The following is a 25,348-nucleotide window of genomic DNA, read 5'->3' as shown; positions in this document are numbered from 1 at the left end:
AAGGGACCATACTGCCACATGATCTATGGTCTAATATTATGAATGACCTCTGATGCTCATGGACCATATCACCACACTGAAGGAATACCCTGTTTAGCATCAATGGCCCTCAAAGACTAGAAATGTCAAGTACTAACTGACATCCTAAATGTGCATTTGTTAAGTCAGGCTGTCCAAATAAGTCTTTTATTTAAGCATGTGTCACTTTTACCTCTAGCTAAGATGGAACAAGAGGGGCTAGATTTACCATTGTGCATAAAACAATGAAATAACCAGACAAAATATATGAAACACTGGACACTAGGAGCACAGGAGAGTGATCCCTGAGAGACAGCGAACAAACAAGATGAGTCCTCTGATGGCCCTGCAGAGAGTTTCCAGCCCACAGCACAGGGAAGGGAAACAAAATCAGAGCCTGGTGCCCTCTAAGTTGAGAAGAAAGAGCAGAAAGTCGGGGAAAGCAAAGGCAGGTAGAATGTGCCAGGCATTGTACCAAACACTTTTTATGAATTTCTTTATATGAATTTAATTTCCACAGCAATCCCCTAAAATAGATATTGTTATTAGCTACTATTGTTTAACCAAGGAAAAAAGGTAATTTCTCTGGTCTCAGCTAGTAAGGGGTAGAGCAAGAATTCCAACTCAGTCTGACTTCACAGCCAGTGTTTAACAGATTCCAGACAGCCAAATAGTTCACAAAGTCCTATCTATCTGTGCATCTCCAGAATCCACTATGGTGCCTAGAATGTGCACCATAGAGAAAGACTAATTGAAGGTGGCTGACATTACTTTTTAAAAATTCGGATATAAGTCCAAACTCCATTCATATTTATTTACTCTTAAATTTTTGTTTCTTTTTTTTTTTTTTTTTTAATATATGAAATTTACTGTCAAATTGGTTTCCATACAACACCCAGTGCTCATCCCAAAAGGTGCCCTCCTCAATACCCATCACCCACCCTGCCCTCCCTCCCACCCTGCCCTCCCTCCCACCCCCCATCAACCCTCAGTTTGTTCTCAGTTTTTAACAGTCTCTTATGCTTTGGCTCTCTCCCACTCTAACCTCTTTTTTTTTTTTTCTTTCCTTCCTTCCCCTCCCCCATGGGTTTCTGTTATGTTTCTCAGGATCCACATAAGAGTGAAACCATATGGTATCTGTCTTTCTCTGTATGGCTTATTTCACTTAGCATCACACTCTCCAGTTCCATCCATGTTGCTACAAAAGGCCATATTTCATTTTTTCTCATTGCCACGTAGTATTCCATTGTGTATATAAACCACAATTTCTTTATCCATTCATCAGTTGATGGACATTTAGGCTCTTTCCATAATTTGGCTATTGTTGAGAGTGCCGCTATAAACATTGGGGTACAGGTGCCCCTATGCATCAGTACTCCTGTATCCCTTGGATAAATTCCTAGCAGTGCTATTGCTGGGTCATAGGGTAGGTCTATTTTTAATTTTCTGAGGAACCTCCACACTGCTTTCCAGAGCGGCTGCACCAATTTGCATTCCCACCAACAGTGCAAGAGGGTTCCTGTTTCTCCACATCCTCTCCAGCATCTATAGTCTCCTGATTTCTTCATTTTGGCCACTCTGACTGGCGTGAGGTGGTATCTGAGTGTGGTTTTGATTTGTATTTCCCTGATAAGGAGCGACGTTGAGCATCTTTTCATGTGCCTGTTGGCCATCCGGATGTCTTCTTTAGACAAGTGTCTATTCATGTTTTCTGCCCATTTCTTCACTGGGTTATTTGTTTTTCTGGTGTGGAGTTTGATGAGCTCTTTATAGATTTTGGATACTAGCCCTTTGTCCGATGTGTCATTTGCAAATATCTTTTCCCATTCCGTTGGCTGCCTTTTAGTTTTGTTGGTTGTTTCCTTTGCTGTGCAGAAGCTTTTTATCTTCATAAGGTCCCAGTAATTCACTTTTGCTTTTAATTCCCTTGCCTTTGGGGATGTGCCGAGTAAGAGATTGCTACGGCTGAGGTCAGAGAGGTCTTTTCCTGCTTTCTCCTCTAAGGTTTTGATGGTTTCCTGTCTCACATTCAGGTCCTTTATCCATTTTGAGTTTATTTTTGTGAATGGTGTGAGAAAGTGGTCTAGTTTCAGCCTTCTGCATGTTGCTATCCAGTTCCCCCAGCACCATTTGTTAAAGAGACTGTCTTTTTTCCATTGGATGTTCTTTCCTGCTTTGTCAAAGATGAGTTGGCCATACGTTTGTGGGTCTAGTTCTGGGGTTTCTATTCTATTCCATTGGTCTATGTGTCTGTTTTTATGCCAATACCATGCTGTCTTGATGATGACAGCTTTGTAGTAGAGGCTAAATTCTGGGATTGTGATGCCTCCTGCTTTGGTCTTCTTCTTCAAAATTACTTTGGCTATTCGGGGCCTTTTGTGGTTCCATATGAATTTTAGGATTGCTTGTTCTAGTTTCGAGAAGAATGCTGGTGCAATTTTGATTGGGATTGCATTGAATGTGTAGATAGCTTTGGGTAGTATTGACATTTTGACAATATTTATTCTTCCAATCCATGAGCAGGGAATGTCTTTCCATTTCTTTATATCTTCTTCAATTACCTGCATAAGCTTTCTATAGTTTTCAGCATACAGATCTTTTACATCTTTGGTTAGATTTATTCCTAGGTATTTTATGCTTCTTGGTGCAATTGTGAATGGGATCAGTTTCTTCATTTGTCTTTCTGTTGCTTCATTGTTAGTGTATAAGAATGCAACTGATTTCTGCACATTGATTTTGTATCCTGCAACTTTGCTGAATTCATGTATCAGTTCTAGCAGACTTTTGGTGGAGTCTATCGGATTTTCCATGTATAATAGCATGTCGTCTGCAAAAAGCGAAAGCTTGACTTCATCTTTGCCAATTTTGATGCCTTTGATTTCCTTTTGTTGTCTGATTGCTGATGCTAGAACTTCCAGCACTATATTGAACAACAGCGGTGACAGTGGGCATCGCTGTCGTGTTCCTGATCTCAGGGAAAAAGCTCTCAGTTTTTCCCCGTTGAGGATGATGTTAGCTGTGGGCTTTTCATAAATGGCCTTTATGATCTTTAAGTATGTTCCTTCTATCCCGACTTTCTCAAGCGTTTTTATTAAGAAAGGGTGCTGGATTTTGTCAAAGGCCTTTTCTGCATCGATTGACAGGATCATATGGTTCTTCTCTTTTTTTTTGTTAATGTGATGTATCACGTTGATCGATTTGCGAATGTTGAACCAGCCCTGCATCCCAGGAATAAATCCCACTTGATCATGGTGAATAATTCTTTTTATATGCTGTTGAATTCGATTTTCTAGTATCTTATTAAGAATTTTTGCATCCATATTCATCAGGGATATTGGCCTGTAGTTCTCTTTTTTTACTGGGTCTCTGTCTAGTTTAGGAATCAAAGTAATACTGGCTTCATAGAATGAGTCTGGAAGTTTTCCTTCCCTTTCTATTTCTTGGAATAGTTTGAGAAGGATAGGTATTATCTCTGCTTTAAATGTCTGGTAGAACTCCCCTGGGAAGCCATCTGGTCCTGGACTCTTATTTGTTGGGAGATTTTTGATAACCGATTCAATTTCTTCGCTGGTTATGGGTCTGTTCAAGCTTTCTATTTCCTCCTGATTGAGTTTTGGAAGAGTGTGGGTGTTTAGAAATTTGTCCATTTCTTCCAGGTTGTCCAATTTGCTGGCATATAATTTTTCATAGTATTCCCTGATAATTGTTTGTATCTCTGAGGGATTGGTTGTAATCATTCCATTTTCATTCATGATTTTATCTATTTGGGTCATCTCCCTTTTCTTTTTGAGAAGCCTGGCTAGAGGTTTGTCAATTTTGTTTATTTTTTCAAAAAACCAACTCTTGGTTTCGTTGATCTGCTCTACAGTTTTTTTAGATTCTATATTGTTTATTTCTGCTCTGATCTTTATTATTTCTCTTCTTCTGCTGGGTTTAGGCTGCCTTTGCTGTTCTGCTTCTTTAGGTGTGCTGTTAGGTTTTGTATTTGGGATTTTTCTTGTTTCTTGAGATAGGCCTGGATTGCAATGTATTTTCCTCTCAGGACTGCCTTCGCTGCATCCCAAAGCGTTTGGATTGTTGTATTTTCATTTTCGTTTGTTTCCATATATGTTTTAATTTCTTCTCTAATTGCCTGGTTGACCCACTCATTCGTTAGTAGGGTGTTCTTTAACCTCCATGCTTTTGGAGGTTTTCCAGACTTTTTCCTGTGGTTGATTTCAAGCTTCATAGCATTGTGGTCTGAAAGTATGCATGGTATAATTTCAATTCTTGTAAACTTATGAAGGGCTGTTTTGTGACCCAGTATATGATCTATCTTGGAGAATGTTCCATGTGCACTCGAGAAGAAAGTATATTCTGTTGCTTTGGGATGCAGAGTTCTAAATATATCTGTCAAGTCCATCTGATCCAATGTATCCTTCAGGGCCCTTGTTTCTTTATTGACTGTGTGTCTAGATGATCTATCCATTTCTGTAAGTGGGGTGTTAAAGTCCCCTGCAATGACCACATTCTTATCAATAAGGTTGCTTATGTTTATGAGTAATTGTTTTATATATCTGGGGGCTCGGGTATTTGGCGCATAGACATTTATAATAGTTAGCTCTTCCTGGTGGATAGACCCTGTGATTATTATATAATGCCCTTCTTCATCTCTTGTTACAGCCTTTAATTTAAAGTCTAGTTTGTCTGATATAAGTATGGCTACTCCAGCTTTCTTTTGGCTTCCAGGAGCATGATAAATAGTTCTCCATCCCCTCACTCTCAATCTAAAGGTGTCCTCAGATCTAAAATGAGTCTCTTGTAGACAGCAAATAGATGGGTCTTGTTTTTTTATCCATTCTGATACCCTATGTCTTTTAGTTGGCGCATTTAATCCATTTACATTCAGTGTTATTATAGAAAGATATGGGTTTAGAGTCATTGTGATGTCTGTATGTTTTATGTTTGTAGTGATGTCTCTGGTACTTTGTCTCACAGGATCCCCCTTAGGATCTCTTGTAGGGCTGGTTTCGTGGTGACAAATTCCTTCAGTTTTTGTTTGTTTGGGAAGACCTTTATCTCTCCTTCTATTCTAAATGACAGACTTGCTGGATAAAGGATTCTCGGCTGCATATTTTTTCTGTTTAGCACACTGTAGATATCGTGCCAAGCCTTTCTGGCCTGCCAAGTTTCAAAGGAGAGATCAGTCACGAGTCTTATAGGTCTCCCTTTATATGTGAGGGCACGTTTATCCCTTGGTGCTTTCAGAATTTTCTCTTTATCCTTGTATTTTGCCAGTTTCACTACGATATGTCGTGCAGAAGATCGATTCAAGTTACGTCTGAAGGGAGTTCTCTGTGCCTCTTGGATTTCAATGCCTTTTTCCTTCCCCAGTTCAGGGAAGTTCTCAGCTATAATTTGTTCAAGTACCCCTTCAGCACCTTTCCCTCTCTCTTCCTCCTCTGGGATACCAATTATGCGTATATTATTTTTTTTTAGTGTATCACTTAGTTCTCTAATTTTCCCCTCATACTCCTGGATTTTTTTATCTTTCTCTCAGCTTCCTCTTTTTCCATAACTTTATCTTCTAGTTCACCTATTCTCTCCTCTGCCTCTTCAAGCCGAGCCGTCGTTTCCATTTTGTTTTGCATTTCGTTTAAAGCGCTTTTCAGCTCCTCATGACTGTTCCTTAGTCCCTTGATCTCTGTAGCAAGAGATTCTCTGCTGTCCTCTATACTGTTTTCAAGCCCAGCGATTAATTTTATGACTATTATTCTAAATTCACTTTCTGTTATATTATTTAAATCCTTTTTGATCAGTTCATTGGCTGTTGTTATTTCCTGGAGATTCTTCTGAGGGGAATTCTTCCGTTTGGTCATTTTGGATAGTCCCTGGAGTGGTGAGGACCTGCAGGGCACTTCCCCTGTGCTGTGGTGTATAACTGGAGTTGGTGGGCGGGGCCGCAGTCCGACCTGATGTCTGCCCCCAGCCCACCGCTGGGGCCACAGTCAGACTGGTGTGTGCCTTCTCTTCCCCTCTCCTAGGGGCGGGATTCACTGTGGGGTGGCGTGTCCCGTCTGGGCTACTTGCACACTGCCAGGCTTGTGTTGCTGGGGATCTGGCGTATTAGCTGGGGTGGGTAGGCAAGGTGCACGGGGGCTGGAGGGGCAGGCTTAGCTCGCTTCTCCTTAGGTGATCCACTTCAGGAGGAGCCCTGTGGCAGCGGGAGGGAGTCAGATCCGCTGCCGGAGGTTTGGCTCCGCAGAAGCACAGAGTTGGGTGTTTGCGCGGAGCGAGCAAGTTCCCTGGCAGGAACTGGTTCCCTTTGGGATTTTGGCTGGGGGATGGGCGGGGGAGATGGCGCTGGCGCCTTTGTTCCCCGCCAAGCTGAGCTCTGCCGTCCGGGGGCTCAGCAGCTCTCCCTCCCTTTGTCCTCCAGCCTTCCCGCTTTCCGAGCAGAGCTGTTAACTTATGACCTCCCAGACGCTAAGTCGCGCTTGCTGTCGGAACACAGTCTGTCCGGCCCCTCCGTTTTTGCCAGCCAGACTCGGGGGCTCCGCTTGGCAGGCGAGCCGTCCCTCCGCCCCGGCTCCCTCCCGCCAGTCCGTGGAGCGCGCACCGCCTCGCCGCCCTTCCTACCCTCTTCCGTGGGCCTCTAGTCTGCACTTGACTCCTGAGACTCCCTTCTGCTAATCCTCTGGCGGTTTTCTGGGTTCTTTAGGCAGGTGTAGGTGGAATCTAAGTGATCGGCAGGACGCGCTGTGAGCCCCGCGTCCTCCTACGCCGCCATCTTCCCGACCTCTCCTTAAATTTTTGTTTCTATCATAGGCGCATACTTTCAAAATCTAGAGCGAATACTTATCATCTTGTTAAAAGTTTTTCTATAAATAACATTTCCCCCCACTGTGAGACAGTACCAAAATTTCAGTTGCCCATTTTATCATCGATTCATGCTGGCATGATGCCGAGATGCAAACCTTTCGCTAACAAATAAGAATATTTTTCAATGACTTCCCCAAACTGAAAGATGCTATTATTTGGCATGATTTAAAAGGCCCTTCATGAGCTAGAAAAGTGTCATAATGGGCTGTGTATCAGAAATATTTGTGTGCTAGAAACACTGAAGATGTTCTTGACCCTCATTCTAGACCAGTGGCTCTTGAATTTGAATGCACATTGGAATTACCTAGAGATATTTAATAATATCAATATCTGGGCTCCATCCCAGACTTCACAGAACTTAAATCAGAATCCCTGGCAATGAGGTCCTGAGATCCATATATTTAAAAATTCTCTAGGAGCTTCTAGGCTGTGGCCAGATTCAGAGTTCCACTCCATGCTTACTAAAATAGAATTGTAAATGATACAACCCCAGGAGATACATTCTTTAAGCTCTACATGTCATCAGTACACAGCCACAATTGAAAAACACTTAACTAAATAACCCCCCATACTCCATCTATTACTTAGACCATAAGAATTTCTTGTGCAGTTATCTGAATAAAACAAGTCATATTATACCTTAGTACCGTTTGCCTGGAATGCCTACTCCTGCTTTTTTTATTATTTTTTTGTTTTATCTTCTCAAACTTCCCGCTTATCCTTTAAGATATAATTCCAGAATCCCCTCCTCTTTGAAGGAAGTCCTGACAACTTACAGCTCAGTTAATTTTTTGTTCCTTTGTGCTCTTATCACTATACATTGATTGCCTACTGAAACTGACAAAATATGATTACTGGTTTGTGTAATCCTATTTGTCATGGCAAAATGTGTGCCTCCTGGAGGGTAAAATTCACATTTATTCACGCACATTCCCCCAAATTCACTACTAGAGTAATTGCTGACATAGAGCAACTACAATATGCCAAGCCCTGTTGTATGCTATTTGTGTGGATTATTTCATTTCACCCTTAATACAACCCTATAAGGTAGGCATTATTTTTTCTCATCACAATTTTCTTAAGTGAAAACTGAGCCCCCAAAAGTAAACCTTGATCAGCACCACACAGCTATGAAGCAGTTGCACCAGTTTGGTATTTGGAAAATGTTCAATAAATTATTGCCAAATGCCTGAATAAATGAGTAAAGAATAAAGAAAATTTTCCCTGGGGAATTATCATAACAATTACAGTATCAAAATAATTGGGGAAAATGTAATTCATTGTCTAAACACCATTTTTAGACAATTTTTAGACAATTTTTAGACATTTTTTCAGATAAGCCTGCATTTTAACAAATGCAATGAGGAAATAAGGTAAAGATCCATAGATCAAACATCTAAGAAATTTATAAGTTAGGTCTGACTATATATCACATCATGCAGAGAAACATGTTTTCTTTCCTTTTTTACTTTCAGAGAAATATGAGTAGAGCATGTTTCATAATCTCTCTCAGATAATAGTGTATAGCCAGAGAATAACATTGTTATTTGCCCAAAGACTACTGTATTTCCATGGATGCTGGCACGGTTGAAGCCATCATTCAGCCATCCACCTCAGTCAACAATGCAACTGTCACAGGACCCAGAATTGACTGGCACTCAAGACAGGATATAATATAAATATATCTATTTAACTGAGTTAAAGTTGATGCTCTCCAAGTTATTTACAGTTGAAAGTATCCATCCCATATTTACCTTTCACAATGTAAACAGACACTGTGTCAGTCCTTGCCAATAACTGAATTGTTTCTAACTTGCATTCCAACTCTGGCACTACCTGGCATGCGCTGTGTGCCTGGGTGGCATGCATTTGCTTCTTGTATGACCCTGTAGACATTTCTAATGGTCCCTAGGCTTCAGTTTCCTTATCTGTAAACCAGGAATAGTAATAGGACCTATGTCAGACAGTCAAAAGGATTAAATGAGATAATCAACCCACACAAAAGTCTAAGCACAAGGCAGCACACTGTTCATACCACAAAAGGTCTGCTCCCATTCCCATCTTCTCTGAAACAACAGTAATGAACCCACACTCACATGCGTACATCAGAGTGAATGCACCACTGTAAGGGTAGTATAAACACACACACACACACACACACACACACACAAGTTTAACAAATACATGGTCTTTTGTTTCTCTAGAAGCTTCCAAGTTAAAAGTTACAACATTAAGAGGAAAAAAACCATTAAAAAGAAAAGACAGGAGATCACTGAAATCATATGAAAGGGGATGATTTTCTGCTCAAACATAATTGCTTTGGGGAAGGAAAAGTCTGGTGATGGTGGTTAGCAGTGGTGACGGTTACTGTTATTTAAAATTTGAGGTCAAGTTTTGGGCTGAGACCATCGGAAGTTCTCTAACAATAATGAATTCAGTAATGATAAAGAGAAGGTCTGGGATATAGCAAGAAAAAAATGCTTACAACGTATTAAGCAGCCTGGGGGAAAAGAGGACAGAATAGAAGGGATCAGGCTTTAGGTTTTTCTGTCATGATCTTTCTCCATGTGTATGTTGTGACACATTGATATAGCAGATTAAAAGGATCAGTAACAAGTATCTGGCTTGTTGTAAAAAAGTAGTTGGATATTGAACTTTAGGCAAATTTTGACCAAAACCAGGAAGTCATGAGTCTGAACAGAGTTGAACTGAGCCCAGCCCACTGAGGGAGGTGGCAGGTTTGAGTTCCAGGTCATAGTCACCAGGGACCATATAGAACAACTGTCCAAGAAGGTGAACAAGGTTTCAACAATAGGATTTCTACTCCATGAACACCATTACCGGATTAGGAGTTGGAGGGGGAACAAACTGCAGGCCCCAGGTGAATGGCTTGGCCCACTTTCATGTCACACAAGAGTAATGAACAGATCTCCTAAGAGAAGACCCCTCATCCTGTGCCCACATTTTCCAGGCGGGAATATGTAAGGCCTATGGAATTCCATCCCCCACGATTCTTCTTCCAAAACTATACTTGACAATGTCTGCTGTTCCTGATGGCGCCATCATTTTGCTTTATTTTGATTTTTTAGTAACTAAGATGAAGTATTTAAGCCTCTTTAAATACGTGTTAGAGTTGCATGTAATCAAGGAGAGAGATTTAGCATTTAAAGCCAAATAGCTCTGGATTCATTTCTCACTTAGATTGAGTTCTTATCTTGACCACTTACTGCGTGACTTCCTACAAGTACAGAATCTTGCTCTGAGCCTCAGCTTCCTCATTTCACAGATGAGAAGATAAAAGCTAACTTTCAGCCTTGGCATGAGGCTAAGATATCATGTGTCTAACGTACTTGGCACTGAGCCTGGCACACAGCAGGTGCTCAAGAGATAATATTATTTTATTATTATTAAACCCAGTGACACATGCAGCCATATGTACTTTGAAAGGTTTATAGGAGGGCACACTCTACTTTCAATACATAGGTATGAAAAACAAAAGGGAGGATAGATATTTGAAGCAAAAATAAAACCAGGCATCGGAAGCTGGGGCCATCTGCTCATCTAAGTACGTAAGTGGGGGGGTAGGAGGGAAGGGGGATGGTTAAAGAACAAACTAGTATTTTTGCCTACTTTCAGACATCCCCTATTATCTTCCATTTTAGGCATCTGTTTTAACTGAGCTACAATCATCAAGATGATGTAAAGTCACCTGTAACTTTATTTACAAATAATAAACAATACAAAATTCTCTGAAAATGGAGCTGATCCCCCAAACATAAGTCAACCCCTCAATCTTCTATTCCCACTCAAACTAAAAGCAAAAACACAAGATGTCTGTACAGAGCACCTGTCCTATGACTATTTCTTACTAAACAGAACCTGAGACTTTGATGAATCCGAGACTAGAAGAAAGAGAATGGGAGTTGAGAAAGGAACAGGATTCCACGGAGTAGAAAGTAATGTGAAAGAACACGTCTAAACATTAAGCCCATGCAAACACAAGAACACAGAAAGTGGATTTTCACTGGTAGAAAGTCAGGTAACAGAAGAAGTAAGAGGATTATTAGAACAAGCATGAAAATTGGGGGCTGTGGATGATCCTAAAAAGCAACATTCAAATCTAAGGCAAGAAAATGATGCCTTTGATTTCTGGAGATAATAGATATAATGGCATCCAGAATGGGTACATTTCACTTTACATAGTAACCATGACTCATCTTGCTACAGAGGGCCAAAGACAGAAGCTGTTTTTAGGTATTGAAGTATCAACAACTAACAAATTTTGAAGAAAGAAAACTGAAGTGCAGGATTTAAAGGTTTAAACTCCTGTACCAATCTACCAATAAAGAAAGAAAGAAAGAAGAAGAAAGTATGCCTGTATCAAAAACAGTACAACTGAAAACTCTAGGCCCTAAGTCCCTATCTGAAACTCTTAGAGCCAGAAGTATTCAGAAAGTCATACTTTTTCATATTTAAGAAAGTTAATAATAATGCATATAATTCCATAAACTCATTAAGATTGGGGCCAGCACCCTGTACTCAAATGTGCTCTTTTCTGCCATGAAACATACGCATATTCACACTGAGAATATGTGTGAGAAATAAAGACTGTATTAAGCATCAAAGTAGTTGGGGTCAGATTTTGCCACTAAATCAGTTATAAAAAAATTCTTTGGGTTTTCCAAGTTCTTTGGATTTCAGAGTTACAAGAAATGGTTTGGGAATCCGAATTGAGTTTGTCTCCTAAAGGTAAATGTGAACAGTACCTAGATTGAAATTTTGCTGTTCCTTTTCACCACCTCTGGAGTATCAAAATGTTTTAAAAATCCAAGTTTTAAAAATATAATTTGACATCAAACATTATCTACTTTCCCCCATGGCAAATTATATCAGTAGATCATTTCTCCCCTACAGAATACAATGATTAAAATCACTATGTACTGGCCACAGTTATTCACACAAGAAATATCTGTTCACCACGTGATAAGACCTGGCATTCTCTTGATTCTCCTGAACTTACAACTGAAGTCCCTGGTTATCCATCCTGAGGAAGGAATTACCAAGCAAACCTTGTCACGTACCTGGTGTGCCCTCTGATGTCTTTATCCCCATTCTACAGCAGTACTGAGCAATCCCATAGTCAGCAATCTTTGCGATGATGGCAGCATTGGGGTACAGGGTAAAGAGCAGCACATTGTGGGGCTTCAAGTCACGGTATATGATCATGGCTGAGTGGAGGTATCTGCCAGAAAACACACAGGCAGAGTCATTAAAATGTGATTATATTATTACAATTTTTGCCATGATTTCATTAAGTATGTACGTACCTCTATTATCCAAAGCATCAAAAATTCTGTGCTAAGTTTGACCCCTCAAAGCGAAGAGATATCATAGAAAGGAATGAAAACATGCAAGCCAAATATTACAAAATGAGCTTGTGCTTTTAAAACCAAACAGCAAACCAACAAAAAAACAGGTCAATCCTGATACATGAGTGATTTAGACTTTAAGGCACAACCAGTTCAAGCAAAGTACCAGTTTTTGGTGAGTTTTCTTTCACACGCTTAATTATTACTGAAAAGGAATTCTGAATTCTCTCAAAGGTCATATGACTATTTTAATTAGTTTAAAATGTAAATATGTGAAATATGAGTTGATAGTATTTTGCTGTAACTCCCATTTACTTACTAGTTCTGATTTTGTTAAAACCATATAGAAGTTTATCTTAGCTTCTAAAATTCTCTCTATTCCATTTCTCTTTCGATATTTATTTTTCTCTGACTAAAATGTTTCCTAATTTGGGGGAAAATATTTTCACCTTTTTCAATAATAACAAATCAACATAAGAAACTTTTCTAGCTATCCATATCATATTCTGTTCAAAGATGTAATTTACTTTAAACCCAATTCTATTATGAATTAAGTCTAACAAAGAACATTTTGGACCCAGAGTTGGAACGAGTAAAACAATGTCTTGGTGATATCGGATGATGTTAAAGTCATCTCCTTCAGAGACTGATCCAATCAAATATAAGTGCTAGAGTTGGACACTGCAGGTAAAGATTAAAAGACACAATGAAGTTTTAATCTGAACCAGGTCATGTCTATTCTGGCAACACAGCAAGAGAGCTACTCCTCTGCTCCAACAAGTAAAGTAATTCCATCACCACCTTTCCTTACATATTCACAAAATTCAGATTCCCCTGCACCCCCAGCTCAGTCTTCCCTGCTCCATGATATCAAATTTGCTATAGCTCTCCACGTGATCTCCCAGGCAAATTATGACCTACCTTGAAAGGACAATTTTTTACAGAACTTAACAGAGGTAAATTTAAATCCTTTCTTTGTTGGCGGCTTTTGGTTTGGGTTCACACTGTATCAATAAATATTTACTCCATTACCTAATATGAATCACTGCTAGAGGGATTATGAGCAGAGTGGCAGCGATACTCTAAACTTTCCATTGCATGATGGCCTGAAGTGTATGTATCATTTAATTGCATCAGCTACTGTGCAAGTTTCTTTCTCTTCCAGGATGTAGTCAGGACATTTGACGTTAGGCCTACTCATTTCGCTCTACCTATTTTTGGCTGAAAAATAAGATAAACGTACTAATGAAGTTGACCTTAACGATAAGTAATGGACTCAAGAGAAAATTTACTAAGGGCTTACTGAAAGGCCATTAGCTACCCTTGCCCTGTTGAAGAGAAAAGCTGGGAGATTAAGAAGAAAAAAGTTAAAGCCAAGTCATGCATAATTGAATAGCATCCAAATCCTTCCTAATGCATGCCTCTTTCAGAATATTTATAGAACATAGACTCTCTCAGAATACTTCTCAAAGGTTAAAAAAATACTTAAACTTAATTTGAAATAATGTCTGTGGGAGGGAAAGATTAACTGGGTTAGTTAAAATGTTCAATTATAGAATTTAATCTTAAAAAGCACAGTTTTAATAGCTTCTAATACACTAGCAAAATAGCTTTTGATATATTAACAAGTGCAGATCTTGCCTTACTGAAAATAATTCAGCTGTAATTTATGCATTATGTGACAATGAACATTGTCAAATATTTTATTAAAATAAACTGGTCCAAACTCAGTCAGTCAGTCTTTAATTGTGATTATCATCCAGGTTGCTAAGAAACTCCTTTCTTTATAATTGAAAGTAAACTTTATCTCATCCTAAATAGAATTAGTCTAAAAAATGAGATGCATTCATTCACATAACAAATCTGTATTGGGTGTCTATGAGGGCCAGTCACTAGGGGATATAATAATATCCTTATATCTTATATATCCCTTATATCCTTATATCTCCACTCCTGAGCAGTCACAATCTAGAAGGAGAGACAGGTTATCAAACAAGATTGCAGAACTGCAGTGGGTACCAAATGCTAGGAAAGCCAGAGTGAGAAAAAGAGAGCTAAAGCTAGCAAAGCAGACTCTCCCACTAAACTGCAAGTTTTCAACCTTGATAAGATAATACACATAAGGTCTGCCTTTTCCTCTCCAGCACCTAACACAAAGCCCTGCATACAGCCAACCCAAGAAACTTGTGCCAGAGAGACCATCTATTCAGAGCTTCATCGTGGAGACCGTATGTGAGCAAATTCTATAGGAAAATGAATTCTCTAGGCAGACAAGTGTGTGAAAAGAGGAATGACAAATGAAAGAAAGACATGGATGTCCAGGAAAAGTCAAGACCCTCAGAATGATCAGAATGATCAGAATGTAGAGTGAGGGCAGTGGAAAGGCAAGAGGCATACACACAGAGTTCTGATGCTCTGCCAAGTAGTTTGCATGTATTTCACAAAGAACTTGGAACTCCCAGGGAATTTCAAGCATAATTAGATTTTTATTTTAGCATAAATATTCTGATAATTCCCTGGAGGTACTGGACCGAGGCAGCAGCAGTGGCATAAAGATAAATGAAATGATAATGTGAAATAAATGAAAAAGATAATATGAAATAGTCAAAGACCTGGTGGCCAAATGGATACTTACTTTTGGGACGAGAGGGGTAGCCTAGATGTGACTACAGGGATTGCCGTCAGCAAGTGGAAGACACAAGGGAAAGAACAGATTCATGGCGGGAGGAAGTAGCAGAGAGAATAAACTCAATTTTGTAAATAATGAAACAAAGAAACTGATGGAAAATACAAGTGACCATATCTTCATAGGTAACTGAGAATTACAATAAATAGCTCTAGGGAGAAGACTGAATTAGGAATGAAAGCTAAGAGCGTAGGCAATACTGTAAGAGATAGAATATGTAATGTGAAAAAAAGTTTTGTGTATCTTTCTAAACAGCTCCATCATTTAAGGGACTCCAGAGGAGTGTGACATTATTGTCTCTTTCTACCTCTGTATTTACAGTTCTCTGCTGAAATCTGACGAAACAAACATTAATGCTCAGTTTTTAAAAATATACTTAGTGCTGGTAGAAGACTAAAAGCTACCGAAATCTACTAGCTTCTTGTGGCACAAGATCCAGAAAGCTGTCTTGGCATTAGGCTGAGAAGAAATCAGGTGAATTAAAGCAAAATATGCTGAGATTTCATTTACTTCATCAGAAACTGCAGGAGTTGTTAAAGTAGGTCTCAGAGAACCAGAATAAGCTACCTTAGAGGTGAGGTCTTTCACATGGTGGTGAATGAAAGATAGAAATTCATCATTTTATAAATAAGCATTCTGGGAATTATGTGGAAGAATTAGGGGAAAACTAAGATCTGGACTTAGGAAAGTGACTGATCCCGCTCTGAAATACACCAGACGTTGTTGCCTGTTATCTGGATTAATTTAACACATGGTTCCCCCTGGTGTTCAAAAGCAGATATACCAACCCAAATCCAAACCTCCGCAATACTGTTTCATTAATAATCTGTATGATTTTCGGCAGTTTCCGGAGTCTTTCCAAAAAGGAAAACCTATTTATTTTATATGCCTTTCATAGTCTCTATACACTATTAAGTTGTATCTTCCTGGTTTGGTCTTATTTGTTTGTGAGCAGTGCTTCTTTGTGTTCCTTGCCATCTATTCCATTCACATTTCTGGACACTGCCTGAGAGGAATAGTCACCGTATTTCAGAAGGGAAGGAAGGGAAAGAAATTTGCATTCACTGTGTGGTTATATGTGCCAGGTACTGTATTCTTCCCTCTCTCCTATCTCCATCTCTCTCTACTGCCCACACATATTTACTGGGGGTTCACCATTCCAGGTGCCAGGGATATGAAGGTGAACAAGATGGCAAGTCCTATCACGGCCCTTAGATTTCCAGCAGCAGAGACAGATAATGAACAAACTCTTTAAATGAAAATATAAAGAACAGCAGGCAGTGATCAGTGCTACAGGTGCCAGAGAGACGTAAGGTGGACAGGGACATCCCCTCTGAGAGGAGACCTGAAAGAAATGAGAAGTGAGCCAAGAGGATATCTGGGGGGCGGGCTCTCCTGGTCCAGAGAAGAGCTGGCATAAAGCCCTGGGCACATCCGAGAAACTTCAGAGAAGCAAGTGGCTGAGCACAGTGACTGAAGAGTGAGATAGGAGAGGGTTGATAACAGGACAAAGACTTGAGCCAACTTCCACATAGAAAAGCCCCCTGGCCACTGCCATGTGAAGAGGAATACGGGGCAAAGGTGAGAGCAAGTGGGCTGGTTAGACAAGGAGCCATGACAGCGGCTCAGACACTGCGGGTCGGCAGAGAGACTGTGAGGAGTAGCTTCATGAAGATAGGTTTTGATGGCACTGCTGAAAGGATTTGCTGAAGGATTAGGTGTGGGATGTGAGAGAGAGGAAAGAAGGAAGGACGACTCCAAGGTGAAATAAGTGTGTGACTGGAGATGGGGACAGTGGTGGAGAAGGAAATCCAGACTTTAATCTGGGATGTCTCCAATTATCACAAAGTCCTTGAGATGTCACGCACTGTATTAGTCACAGTTTACAGACTCTGACAGATGAGTTTCGGAGGTATAAAATCACAGGTATGTGTGTGGAGCCATGACTTCTCCTAGTCCCTCTGACTCCCAAGACTGTGGCCCTTCTGCTCTTTGGTGCTGCCTCCCCGGCACTCTGTCGTGGTACCAGCTGGCTGCAGGATTGGGTATGCCTTGGACACAGAAAATCACTCCAGTCCCCTTCAGAAATATGGACCGATCTTTCCCTATTAGAATTGTCCATGATACCTGACACTTTCCTTGGCACTTTGAAATTTAACCTGTATTTTTATAGGGCAAGGAGGTCACTACAGTTTTAAGAATATGAGCTCTGGAACAGGTTTCCTGGGCCCGAATTCTTTTTTTTTTTTTTTTTTTTTTTTAATTTTATTTATTTTGAGAGAAAAAGAAAGTGCAAGTGGAGGAGGGGCAGAGAAAGAATTCCAAGCAGGCTCTGCACTGTCAGCGTAGAGTCCGACGTGGGGCCCGAACCCACGAACCATGAGATATGACCTGAGCCAAAATCAAGAATTGGACGCTTCACCGACTGAGCCACCCAGGTGCCCCCCAAATTCTACTCAACTAACTATGACGTTCTGCATGGTCTTCCTATTCTTATTTTATGGAATTACAAAATCTGTTCAGGGAAATGGTAGTTTTTCCCTCAAGTTGTTTGTGAAATGTTACTGGGACATGATATTACTGGAAAGTGCTATTCTCCAAGCCCTGGGAGGAAGTTGAGGCTCACTCTTGTCACACGCAGAGTAGAAAACCACATGACCTAATTAATTACCTCAAGCCATCAGCCACATGGAGTGCAATCCTGTGCTGTAGGGTTCTGGTGAGACTGGCTTTGTCCTGCTGAAGCAAGCGGTCCAGTGAACCCTTGGAGGCTAACTCCATCACCAACATGCGAGGACGAATCCCAGCCGCCAGCAAAGATATTAAGCTGGGGTGGTGCAGGTGGCAAAGGACCACCAGCTCCTACAAAGGGAAAAAACCATTTAAGAGTACTATAGCCCCAGTACCTCCTTCCTTAAGTGTCTCAACACTTTGAGTGTGGTTTTCTCTGGGTAACTGGATTATAGCAAATGTTCCATTTCTTCTTTAATCTTTTTTGTATCTTCCACATATTCAGGAATAAACGACTGGTTTTAAAAACGTATTCTGAATGAAAATGTTAAGTTCTATCTTTCCTTATTGCTTTGCGTTTTTCAGAACATTTAATGCAGGGTCAGTACCCCTGCTGTGGTCACACGATCAGGTCACGTCAATCTTACCTAATGAATCCTAGTTAGCCACAGAATTCCTTCTCAGGCCAGGATTCTGAGCAGCTGCTACTAATCAACTGCAATTGGCATGTGAGGTACCACCTGCCTATCATTTCTGGTTTAATGACTAGAAAAGCTTAGGGTGTCTAAGCCCATGGGAATACATGGTATCGCTCCTCTTGAAACTTCTCTAATAACTTTCAGTTACTTTTGAATTAAAACCCTGTGTACTCACACAGCCTCCATGGCCTGACCTGATCTGGTCCCGGCCCATCTCTCAAAACCCATCTCCTTCTGTGTCTTCTCCTCTTCATGCGGCACCCTTCTGCCACACTGGTGTTCATTCAATTCACCGCACATGCCCAGCTCCTTCATTCCAGCCACTGGGCCTTTGCCCCTGCTGGTCTCTATGCTCTGAAACCCCTTCACCCTTCTGAAGGCTTCTCATCATTCTGATCTTAGCTCAAATACTCTTACTTTCTCAGAGTAACCTGCCTTGAACCACCCTCGCTAAAGCAATCCCCAGCTGCAAGAATCTCTCTCCAAAAAGTCAAAGATACCATTTTAGCTTGAACAGAGAGGTCTCCATTCTGATGTAATCCTCTCCCTAGACCACATCCTGTGAGACTGTACAATCTCCTTTATATGTGGTTTGTGAATTCCATATATACTTTATTCTGCATATTTCACTTTACTCTGAAGCCCTAATTTAGTTGAAATTTATAGTTCATGTGATATTAAATTGATTCATGTTATAAACTGTGATTTCTGTCTGCAGAACCTCTGCTTCTTAAAAACCAGCTTCAAAGATGGGGAGTATCAGTGCCAACTGCATTTGTCAGGAAAGTGGAGTGTGGAGAATTCTGCAAGCTGAAGAAGAAAGGCTGAATACCCTGAGCGGGGATTTTCCAAGAACAAAAGCTTCAGACTGCAATCGTATTTCCTCAGTGGATAAAAACCTTTTTTTTTTTTTTTTTTTTGCCTCTGTCTGATTATCCCAGTTGGTTAAAACTGATGAGAACCAGTCAAGTTAGGTCCGTTTTCTTTCATAGGCACAGACAGAAGCTGAATCCAAATTTTCCATCCTAGAAAAGCAGCTCACTGATTTCAAAGAGAAAGGAGCAGGAGACTGTAATAGATCAGCCCCAGTTCATGACCACTGGTAGAATGACCCTCAGAATGTGGCCCTGAACACTGCAGTGCTTTCCTTTTCTTTCTTTTTTTTTTTTTTAAAGAAGCACATTATGTACGCTCTACTCTTTCTTCTAGCATTTCCTTGGTTCACCTAGCTGCCTACACACTACTTAGTCCTGTATACATTCTTAATGTTTTGATTTCCAACAGGGTTCCCTGAGCACACTGAATAAAATTTGGAACATACATTGAAGACTAATGACCAAGGCTGAAAAATCAATTTATACAACCAATTGCCTACAGATTGAAAGAGACTGTGCCCAGATTTGGTTCATAGACTTGCTTCTATATATAAAATGTTTATTAACTTATCTGTAAAGCCACAGTGTAGCTTTTGGTATTACTAATAAAATTACTCCAGGATATTTTACACAGACATGGAATTATTTTCATAATCCATAATTAATGTATTGTAACTGGCTTTGTTTTGTTTTGTTTTGTTTTAGTTTGCACATGTCATTTAGTTTTAGATTTAGGCACAAATTATTTTCTTTAAGTAAGAATGAATAGATTCAAAAACATAGTTGAGTTCTGGCATAAGATTACAGAATTTGAATTGGATTTTACCACTCTTCTTACCCTCTCTCTCTCTCATTCCTACTGTCAGGAAAGACTCAGAAAACAGAGTAAATCCTCATTGGTACTCAAAACCAGACAGGGTACTGGAATGACCACTGTTTGCTTTGCATCCAATATCCACTCACTTTTCTTTCCTCCTAAGGGTACTTTGATTTTTGCTGAGGCACTCAATCCTCACCCCAGTAGCCCATGAACTTAGGAAGAACTGACTCTAACCCCAGCCTCGGGAAAAGGTGGGAATATTCTAAGTAATAGCATTCACGTTACCATAGAGACTGATTGAGTAACACAGGCCAAAGTCCATCGGTGCAAAGCACTATCCTGGACATAAGTGCTTATGGAGAAAAGAACATGTGATATAAGTGAAGCCAAGAGAGATTTTTAAATGCGTATCGGATTTGGTTCCTTTGAAACACAGGACCTCAAAAGAGGTACCTTCTTTTCTTCTGTACTTGGGGGAGGTAACTGTGAAGCCTGGGACAAAAATTCTCAGAATACTGTCTTTTCTTTGTTTTTCAACAGGAGAAACAAAACGATCTCTCTTTTTTTTTTTTACTCCATAAAGAGGGGACAAAAGTGGGATTTCATAACTAAACTCAGGTAGACTTTGGGGGGAAATGTGATCATTTTGCATTTTCATAAACACATGCAAAACCAGAGTTCCAGGAGGTTAACATGTCCGATTTAATGTAATAATATTGGATTTCTTACTTGTCTTAACAATCTAAGTGATGTATGTTTATTGAAAATCTTCACAGCCACTTCTTCTCCTTCATAGGCTGCTCGATAAACAGATCCAAAACTGCCATCACCTTTTGAAAAGAAAAGTACAAAGCACTTCTGTTAATCTGTCCAAGCAGAAAAGCTAGATAAATTATTTTGGTTGTGATTATATATGTTTGATACATGAAGAGAAATCTGACCCATGTGTTTCATTGAATCAAGTCTCCTTTGATGCTTCCTCCTCCTTCTGCTACTGTGTGAACTACAATGCACCTGAAGATTGTGTTTCAACCTTCTCGTCTTCCATCTACACACTCCCCACGCAATTATGTCACCGACTCCCTAACTCCATCAATTCCGATATGTTGAGTGCTTCCACATCTTAATTTACAGCCACAAGCCACTTCTGAGCTCTATCCTATATTTACAACTTTGCATTGGAGACCACTGGCATGCCCTTCCAAATCTCAACCATGCTCCATCACAAGCCACATTCATTATCTTGTCTCCAAACTAGTGTTTATTCCATTTCACATATCTTATTTAAAAAAAAAAAATTTGTGGTCATTATGGACTCAAAACCGAAAAATCATCTTAGCTCTTTGCCCCATGCCTCCTTTCCATTTCCACTCCTTTGGTTCTTTCTGCCTAGACCATGGAGGCATCCTGAGTTCATTACCTCCAACTCAGTCTACCTCACCTGCAAAATCAATCTCCCTATAATTACACTTTGTGACACTTTTTTTGTTCAAAAACAAATTATTCTATGCTGTCTGCCTAATAACATACCAAATCAGGACATATCCAACCTGTAGCTCCGAATTTCCCCTGAGGCTCTCTTCCTGCCCTACTGCTCATTCCCTAGGCTCCAGCCCAGTAGTTCTCTGGGTCTGGGCTGCAGGAGATACCTGAGGAGCTTCTAAAAATACCAATGTCTGAGTCCACCCTCAAAGATTCTGACCTAATTAATCACAGGAGTTACTGGTCATTAGGATTTTCTTTTAATTCCCTAGGTGATAGTAATGACCAACCAGCCAGGGTTGAGAACAACTGTCCTGGAAAACTGAAAGAGCCAAAATCTCCTCATCATGCTTGGCATCTTCAGGCTTCCATGCCCTTGTTATACAGTTACTTAAAGAGCTCCGCTGCTCCTTCATCTCAACTCTGTAGTGTTTATCAAGTCTATAAAGTACAATACATACTGAGATAGCAAGGCCTGAGAAATCAACCATGATCAGTTCCATGGGCTATTACTCTTCACTGACATACAGTATAGCCTTTGTACAATATTTGTGGTTCTCATACAGTGCTTTGAAATATAAGCACTTGATCGACATAAGTGAATGAACTCAGAAAAATCTACAAAGAAATAGAACCCTGTTGAGACCTCTTATGTCTAAGTGGTGAAATTATGCATCTATGGGAAGCTTAGATATTTTACATTTTTAAAATATTTTGTATTTGTATTAATTGCGTATTTTAATCTCTATGATAAGTATATGTAAGCATATATTATATGTTCAGAAACAATGCACATTAAAAATATATTCATAAAACAAGTCTATTAATATACACAAATCTATTAAGAAGTGTCGTATAGGAACTGCTATGTCAGAAGGAAAATGTCAACTGAAGGCTTGAAATTCACTCCCATCCTACAAGGAAAATGGAAATGAATGACCTCTATCATATTACCCTAGCATACTACAAATAATGAATAGGGAGTCTCTGATTATAAAATGTTTTTATTTTTTTAATATTTTTTAATGTTTATTTTTGAGAGAGAGCACAAGAGCAAGCGAGGAAAGGGCAGTGAGAGAGGGACACAGAGGATCGAGGCAGAGGCTCCATGCTGTCAGCACAGAGCCCAAAGTGGGGCTCAACCTCACGAACTGTGAGATCACGACCTGAGCCAAAGTGGGACACTTAACTGAGTCACTCAGGTGCCCCATAAAATGTTTTTGGAAGGATATATCCCATTTATTTACATCAGTGATTCCCAACTAGGGTGATGTTGCTCCCCTACCCCTACCCCCTATGTTTTTCAATGTCTAGAGATATTTTTGATTGTCACACCTGGGGAGGGGGAGGTGAGGAGATACCATTAACATCTAGTAGGTAGAGGCCAAAGATGCTACTAAACATTCTACGATGCACAGGACTGCCCCCATGACAAAGAATTATTCAGTCTAAAATGGCAACAGTGCAGAGTCTGAGAAACCCTGATCTAGATTGTGAATGAACATGAAATTTATGGGTCTATGGGGCATGAGACTAGAGAATGAGGAGTACTTATATAAGCACTTTACTTGCTGTGTAATTAATGAAATACAGACCACAGGTGTTTTTGAAGGTGGTCAAAAGGTACAAACTTCCAGTTATAAGATAAAAAAAATACTGGGGATGGAATGTCCAGCATGACAACATGTTGAAAGTTGTTAAGAGAGTTAGTTAATCTATGAGACCTCAACACAAATAAAAAAAATATATTTGTTTCTTTTTCTTTTATTTTGCATCTAAATGGGATGACCAATTCTAACTAAATTCATTGTGCTAGTCATTTCATGATATATGTAAAGTCAAATCATTTGCTGTATACCTTAAACTTCTACAGTGCTGTATGTCAATTATATCATTAAAACTGAAAAAAAAATCCCACAGGTGCTTCAAAACGAACTTTGTGAGCATTTCTACATATGCTGTGCAAAGGGTCCTATATATGAAACTCATCTTAATGCACTAATAAAAGATATTTTGGGGAGCTTTGTCTGATGGCTTGAGACTCCTTCAGAGAAAGAATATGTATGTGTGGTATTTACCTGCACCCTTTGAATCACAGGTCAAGTCTGGTGTTGGTTAAGATCTAGGATTTAGCATTGACTATTCAGCATTTGGTGTTAACCCACTACTACTAATATATTCATTTCCAGAGTTCCAAAATATTCATTCTAAAATTCTCTATGTAAAGAACAAAGGTACCAAGCAGTTTATTTACCTTTACATGTCATGTCCCAAATTTTAGACATTCTCTGTTAATAGTTTTAATGTATTGACATATTTCAGGCATTCTCTGTGGAAATTTTATTAAAATGAAGTGTATACACAGACAACAACCAATATTCTACAAAGTAAAGCCAGAATTGTCCTCAAATAGTTTACATTAAATCAGTGCTCTTCACAGTTCCCAATGACTCTCAAGAAGGCTTAGAACTTGAGTATGTCACCAAATTAATGCTTCTGAATTTTTAATCCCAAATTGTTTTATGAATATTTTTATGAAAATTCATGCCTGTCATCCTAAGGTACAAAACTGCTACTATGAGTACCTAGAGGTGTTCTTCCTTTACTTATTCTGTCTGAGACTGAAAAATGACTGCATTACACAACTGAAAATCTCCTTATCTCCCTCCCCCATTTCTGGGACTTAAACCAAATGCAAGGATATATTTCACAAATGTGTGCTTTTATTGTAGCCCCATTCTTATCTCGAACCTAGTCTATTAGAATGTGTGCAAATCAAATTCTTTATGTGACACGTTACTTTAAAATGTATCATTCCAATTATAACATTAGTCATTATATCACTATAATGATAACATTATATCATTATAACGATAACATTATATCATTCCATTATAACAAATATATGAAGACACTAAAACCTATGATAATATAATTATATTTGAATATGTTCTAGATTATAAGGAAAAATTATATCCTAGTTTTTATTCTCAAACCAACAAAAACAGTTACCTAAGAGGAATTCTGGAGCTTGTTCAAATTCCAATTCATCATTATTCAACATAATATTTCTAGGCAGGTCAGCCAAAATTAAGTCAGGAGCAATTTGAGATATAGGAATGGTGAGCCTTGGTTGCTCTGGATTGACTAGAAGGTCTCCTGAGAAGTACATAAAACATTTATTACAAGCAGACTTTGAAGGATGAACGTAAATGTGTGCTTTTGACTTACAAAAAAAATCACATTTCCTACGATTTCTAATCACTCTCTTAGGTTATCTTACCAATCCTATTTTTCTCTAGAAAATTTGAGAAAGTTTTAAAGGTTTAATTAATACCTATCTATTCTCTTAACCACCTTCATGGGGGCACTTATTATATGGTTAACAAGTTGTAAGTTATTTCTATGTATCATCTATTTTATTTTTTATGCAAGTATAATTAATATAAAGTGTTATATTAGTCTCAGGCATATAATATAATGATTCAAAAATTCTTGACATTTCTCAGTGCTCATCATGATAAGTGTACTCTTAATTCCCTTTACCTATTTCACCCATCCCACAACCCACCTGCCTTCTGGGAACCACCGGTTTGTTCTCTGTATGCAAGCATCTGGGGGTTTTGTGTCTCCTTTTTTTTTCTTTGTTTGTTCATTTGTTCTATTTTTTAAGTTCCACATATGAGTGAAATCATATGGTATTTGTCTCTCTCTGTCTGACTTATTTCACTTAGCATTATACTCTCTAGGTTCATCCATGTTGTTGCAAATGGCAAGATTTCATTCTTTTTATGGCTGAGTAATATTCCTGTGTGTGTGTGTGTGTGTGTGTGTGTGTGTGTGTGTGTGTGTGTACACACCACATCTTCTTTACAAAAACATCTACAGATGGACACTTAGGTTGCTCAACATCACTAGTCATCAGGGAAATGCAAATCAAAACCACAATGAGTTATCACCTTACACCTGTCAGAATGACTACAATCAAAAACAAGAAATACCAAGTGTTGGCAGGGATGTGAAATTAA

The 25,348-nt window shown here is 39.3% G+C and overlaps 1 protein-coding gene across 1 annotated transcript in view; it reads right to left on the bottom strand.

Moving 5' to 3' along the window:
- LRRK2 (leucine rich repeat kinase 2) overlaps positions 1-25,348 on the bottom strand; it is a 141,469-nt gene that overhangs the window by 24,209 nt on the left and 91,912 nt on the right. Inside the window, exons 38-41 of the mRNA XM_007090797.3 lie at positions 24,333-24,479; positions 20,568-20,668; positions 17,606-17,796; positions 11,961-12,121 (exon numbers count right to left, since the gene is read on the bottom strand). Of these exons, the coding sequence (XP_007090859.2) occupies positions 11,961-12,121; positions 17,606-17,796; positions 20,568-20,668; positions 24,333-24,479 (600 nt within the window). The remainder of the gene's footprint in view (positions 1-11,960; positions 12,122-17,605; positions 17,797-20,567; positions 20,669-24,332; positions 24,480-25,348) is intronic.

Source organism: Panthera tigris, chromosome B4 (genome assembly GCF_018350195.1).
Source record: "Panthera tigris isolate Pti1 chromosome B4, P.tigris_Pti1_mat1.1, whole genome shotgun sequence".
NCBI lineage: Eukaryota > Metazoa > Chordata > Mammalia > Carnivora > Felidae > Panthera > Panthera tigris.
The sequence above is the reverse complement of the archived record's forward strand: the minus strand, read 5'-3'. Positions and strand labels throughout refer to the sequence as shown.